The sequence below is a fragment of the Montipora foliosa genome, chromosome 1 (genome assembly GCF_036669935.1).
Source record: "Montipora foliosa isolate CH-2021 chromosome 1, ASM3666993v2, whole genome shotgun sequence".
In the NCBI taxonomy this organism is placed as follows: Eukaryota; Metazoa; Cnidaria; class Anthozoa; order Scleractinia; family Acroporidae; genus Montipora; species Montipora foliosa.
The window spans coordinates 28,201,352-28,206,351 of record NC_090869.1 but is presented as its reverse complement, the minus strand read 5'-3'; the positions used below and the strand labels follow the sequence as shown (position 1 = coordinate 28,206,351).

Here is a 5,000-nt window from a genome sequence, read left to right as displayed (position 1 = left end):
GCGAGGCTGCCCTGCGCATCTTATCGAGAGAACACCATCTAAGTTCAATTTTTCTGGAAGGCAGTCTGCACTTAAAAAGCCAAAACTAGGGAGAAAACCCTACCATTTGTCAGTACATACAACCCAGCGGTGACAAATCTTAATCGTGATGGTCTGTCACATTCTTTCAAATTTTTTGTTGATAGCCTGACACAGGGAGACTGACCTCGTTGAATCCAACCGAGCCGCAACGTTTGTCAGTGAAAAACTAGTCTTAAGTGACTCAAAACCTGCAAGGCATCCGCGGCCGCACGACATGCGGCCAGAATGGCGGTAGTCATGGATTCGAATCCTGTTTGGAGCCACATGAATTTTTCATGTGTCTGTAATAGACAATCAAATTGTCCAGATAAGTGGGAGAATCAAATTCAATTTTGATAATAATTTCTGTGATCACCATGACGTGTGTTTTTATTAAGCCGAGTGAATACGAGCAAAGTATAAGGATGGAATCAAAAACTTTAGTCTCTGCTTCGTTTTAAGGTGTCAGAGAAGGCTGTATCTCAACTCCCGTTTGTAGACGAAATCCCTGCAATGCCTCGAAATGGTGTCGAGACGTCTGGCGGACGTTTGAGTGCTTACCGCGCCTTTGCACTTCTAAGCCCTGTAAGAATGGTGGCACTTGTTTGGAAGGCGTTGACAACAATGGAAAGAGCAAGTTTCACTGTCAATGTCCTGGTGGATTCGAGGGAGCTGTGTGCGAGGTGGAGAGTTCTGTGGTAGTTGCGACAATTCCTGGTGTGGTGTTTGAGGATGGCTTGATCATAGGTTAGTTGCAAAAAGTGCTTAAAAAGAGCTTTTCTGTGACTACTGAGCCAGAGACGCTTCCCAAGTCGGCTCGGTTACAGTCAGCTTATAATAGGCTACATGGACCCGGTAGTAACCGGTGTTTTTCAGTTTAAGCATCGTTTCGCTTGATATCGACAAATCACATTATAGTTTTTGTGATTTGTAAGTGGAAAGAGAGAGAGGTCACGAATTTAAATTATCAGTTTGAAGAGGACCCTCAAGTTTTTCGTGAGTCGAAGATAATTGATATTTTTAAACGAAGTGAGAAAACTGTCGTCTGTATATATACCTTAATTGCACTTATTTTCACGCTGAAAGCCTCGACAGCAACCCAAAATCTACGAAGAAGGAAATGAATTATTGGATAATTAATATAAATGACATTGTCTCTTTGTTTTAACCAAGCTTATTTCTTGTCACTTTAAGTCTTAAAGTCTTAATTCGATTTTGCACGAACCTCTCTGGGGGAGTAAGACACACAAGGAAACAGCAGTTGGCAGATATTTTGGCATAATTTCAGAAGAAGATTTGTTTCAAAATGAGGGTAGTAGGTCTGATTAACATAACTACAAAAGAATGTAAAGGTGATCGCCATTTCCCTTATGCACTATTGATGTCAAGGTCTCATATGTGGACGGATTTTAAGATGCACTTACCGGATAAATCGCGTCGAATACAAGGGATCGAATGGATCCACAGCGTGTGAAAGGAATAATGACGTTAAACAGCACTTGAATATAGATATTGTTTTGTGGCACTCTCTTGTCCCACTTGGAGCCATTCCATGTTTGAATGTTCACACAAGTCTTTTAATAACTTGCTCACATGTCAGTGACCAATCAGCGTTGACGAGGTCCACACATCTGTAACCCTGACCTATGTCATTGTCTTCCTATTTTATATTTCAGGTTTATCCGTGCTTGTGGTAACGCTTGTTTTATCGGTTTTTATTTTGATCGTCTATCTTCGCCGCTCTCGTCCTCGTAAACGGCATGAATCTGAGGAGGAACAACACTTTCAACCCGATAACGTGGCAAACTACCGTATCGAGGGTGGCGGCGAGGAAGACTTGTACCAGGAAGGGCATCTGAGGGACATATTAAAATCATTCGAAACCGCTGACTTTACTCCTTGTCAAGAACGATTTAAATTGTCGGGGAACAACAGTGACGTAAGCGGGCCTTGTGTTGTTATGGCGCCGATCAAAAAGGAGGTCAATGGAATACGCGGATGCAAACCTGTTCAGAAACAAGTCCACACTGAAACACGAGAAACTGACGGTTCGTTCTCACCAGTAGGGTCCGATCAGGAACCTCCGGATTCTTCCTCGTCACCATCAGCGGTGTCGACTCCTGAACGACGCAGGCGCGTTAGATCCTCGTCCAGAGGAGAGCTGTGGGAAAGACAGACTCCAGAAGGATTAGAGAGTGGGGTAGACGCTAGCCCAACTCGGAAATTAACGGAAATCTTCGGATTGAACGAGGAGGAAAAGGAAGGGATGCGATCGCCGCCCGAAGGTTTTTCGCCACCGGAGAAGTTTTCAAGTCTTCATAAAAGAGAGCGCGGGAACGGTTCTTCTTTGCAGCGACCAGAAAAAGCACAGGATTGTGAAACGCCTGAACAAAATGGGAAACACGGTCATGTACTTTCAGGGGTCGAGTACCCGCAAGAAAATTCATTTTCGATGGAGAATCCCTTATCTCGGCCTAACAGTGATGTCTTAACCAAATCTAATGGAGAGGGCCTCCCATCAATTCAACGGCGGTCCCTTCCACCTAAGAAGCCCCCACGAACTGGCTATCCTAGGGGATTGCCTCCTCAAGCAGGGACCTTTTTGCCAGAGGATGCCATGCAAAGGTTTTATTACGAAGGTTCGGGGTCCCCTACCATCTCGCTGAGCACCTTGGGAGATACTGAAGTTGACTCTGAGACCGATGATAATTATGAGGATATGAATAACATGGGAGAAAAGTTTAAGAAGCTCGCAAGGATTTATGGAGTGCCACCCTCGGTGACATTTAGCCCTCACGACGAATTCATTGGAGAGTAAGAATATTATAGGGGAGAGGTCGGGATTGACGAACCGTGTGCGGATAAATTAGTAACGCTCGGTTTAATGTAGTTTGATTAGTAATACATTCTGGGATGTGCCAAGCAGAGCTTGCGCCCATTCCAATCTGGGTAGAAGTAACAAATGTCATAACCTTTCGTACTGAAAAAATCGGGTTATATTACATGAGAATGCGTTCTCTTTTACGCACGGAAAAAACGTGCATCGAGTTTGTACTCTTACGTCATGGAGTTGAGGCTTTTGCCGCTCGAAGGTTACATAACGCTCACTGCAGCAGACACCATTTTTTATGCCAAACCTTCGATTTGCTGGAAAGAATTATTTCACGAAGCATGTGACGTTTGCTTTATTTTTAGTGAAAAACAACTCACACATGCTCTAAAAAACCACTGAGCTAAAAAGATGACTAGCAGTACTTTTTGTGTGTAAAAATATTAGTTTGATATTAAATTAATTAGTTTGATTATTTAAATGACTATGTGTTGAGACCAAACAGAGCTATGGATACACATTTGGTGAGTCTTCAAACGGGATTTAATTCTGTTTTGGCTGAATAAACCTTATTCCAAGATGTCAGCAGTTTTGCTTTTTTTCTTGTTTCATTAAAGGAAGCCTTATTCCTCGTTTTAAGCTCGAAATTCAATTTTCTTGTTTTTTTCTATGACGCAAGAAGACCCAAGAAGGGCTGAATTAAGCAAAACCAGTGAAAAATGGAGTCCATTTTGGAATAAGGTATAGTTTCAGTTTTGATCAGTTATCATGCAGTTTCCTTGCATCATAGCGAGGTGTTGTAGTTTCCTAAGAGGATAGGATTGGAGTTCGTGAGCGCTTGCCAGGAGAAAACTGCACAAAACAAAACCCTATAAAAATGCGTTGCTCCCCGACTTTCTCGAGGACGACGTTAATTGGATGTTATTTGACAACCAGGGGGGCAGACCCCATTTCTTCGCGCGCGTAAAGGCTATGCTAGGAATAGTTGTGGAGTAAGACTGCTTAGCAATAGTTTCCGCAATTGAAAAGTTATCAGTTTTAAAGCCACTTAGCGAATATGAAATATTATATACGGAATTAGTAAGTTCAGATCAGTTGTGCATGCATCTGATATTATACATAGGAATTTATCTCATTCTGCAGGGGCCGGTTGTTCGAAGCATGGTTGGCGCTAACCGGCGTGAAATACCATGGAAACCTATAGCTTCTGATACCTCTTAACCAACGGTTAGTGCTAACCAGGCTTCGAGCAACCGGCCACAGTATGTACTCTGTACTCGGTTTGCTCTAAAAGCCTTCGAGCCCATTCTTTCTTTTTGTAAAGAGCTTTAAAAAGAAGAGGTTTTTCCCAATTGCTGGTTAGATTTGGGGAAAACAAGTCGCCAAGCAACAGTTGAGCTGTAATTGTTTGATAATTAAAATAACGAAGCCGTCAAGTGGGTGTTTTTTCTCTGTATTTCATTCAGTTTGTATCTAACGATTGCGTTTGTCTCTGCAAGGTTTCTGGTTTGGACTCAAAGTGAATAGAAGCCATTAAAAATTTGAATACTATTTTAAAATTGTAAATCGGTCTTTGAGTAATGGGATCTGAAATACTCGCTTCTGGGTGATGACAAATCCTCGCCTAAGAATTACAGACCGATTCGTGCGAACATGGATCTCATGTAAAGTAATGAGCATATTTTGTCGCAGCCGCTTGTCCAGCCGCTTTGAATCCCAAAATATTCGAACCCCTCATCAACAAGGCTTCCGGAAAGGCTTATCTACGGAAACTTAACTTATAGTTATACTCTGGTCTCGATGACTGGTTGTCCTCCTTGGATAAGCGAATCAGGACTGATGTCCTTCTGATTCATTTATCTATCTAAAGTAAAATTCTCTTGTTAGACCTCATATAGTCGCTTCGGCTGCATGGAATCCGTTTGAACAACAGTACAAAAACGCTCTGCGATCCGTAAGCAAAGAGCTGTAAGGTTTGTTTTTTCTCATTACTCAAGTTTCTCAAGAGTGTCACGGAGTGTTGGCAGATGATGGGAATGTTAGGTCCGTATCTTGGGTGTGGTTAGGTACGATGTCCCAAGAGAGCCACTCTGCTGGTTCATCCACCGAA

General features: G+C 42.6%; 1 protein-coding gene across 2 annotated transcripts in view; it reads left to right on the top strand.

Annotated features, from left to right (window-relative positions):
• LOC137995990 (protocadherin-like protein) overlaps window positions 1–4,437 on the top strand; it is an 83,459-nt gene extending 79,022 nt beyond the window's left edge. For both annotated transcript variants that reach the window (XM_068841435.1, XM_068841433.1), the window contains 2 exons: window positions 523–807; window positions 1,737–4,437. In XM_068841435.1, the coding sequence (XP_068697536.1) occupies window positions 523–807; window positions 1,737–2,878 (1,427 nt within the window). In that variant the 3' untranslated portion in view covers window positions 2,879–4,437. The remainder of the gene's footprint in view (window positions 1–522; window positions 808–1,736) is intronic.
• The last annotated feature ends 563 nt before the right edge of the window (window positions 4,438–5,000 follow it).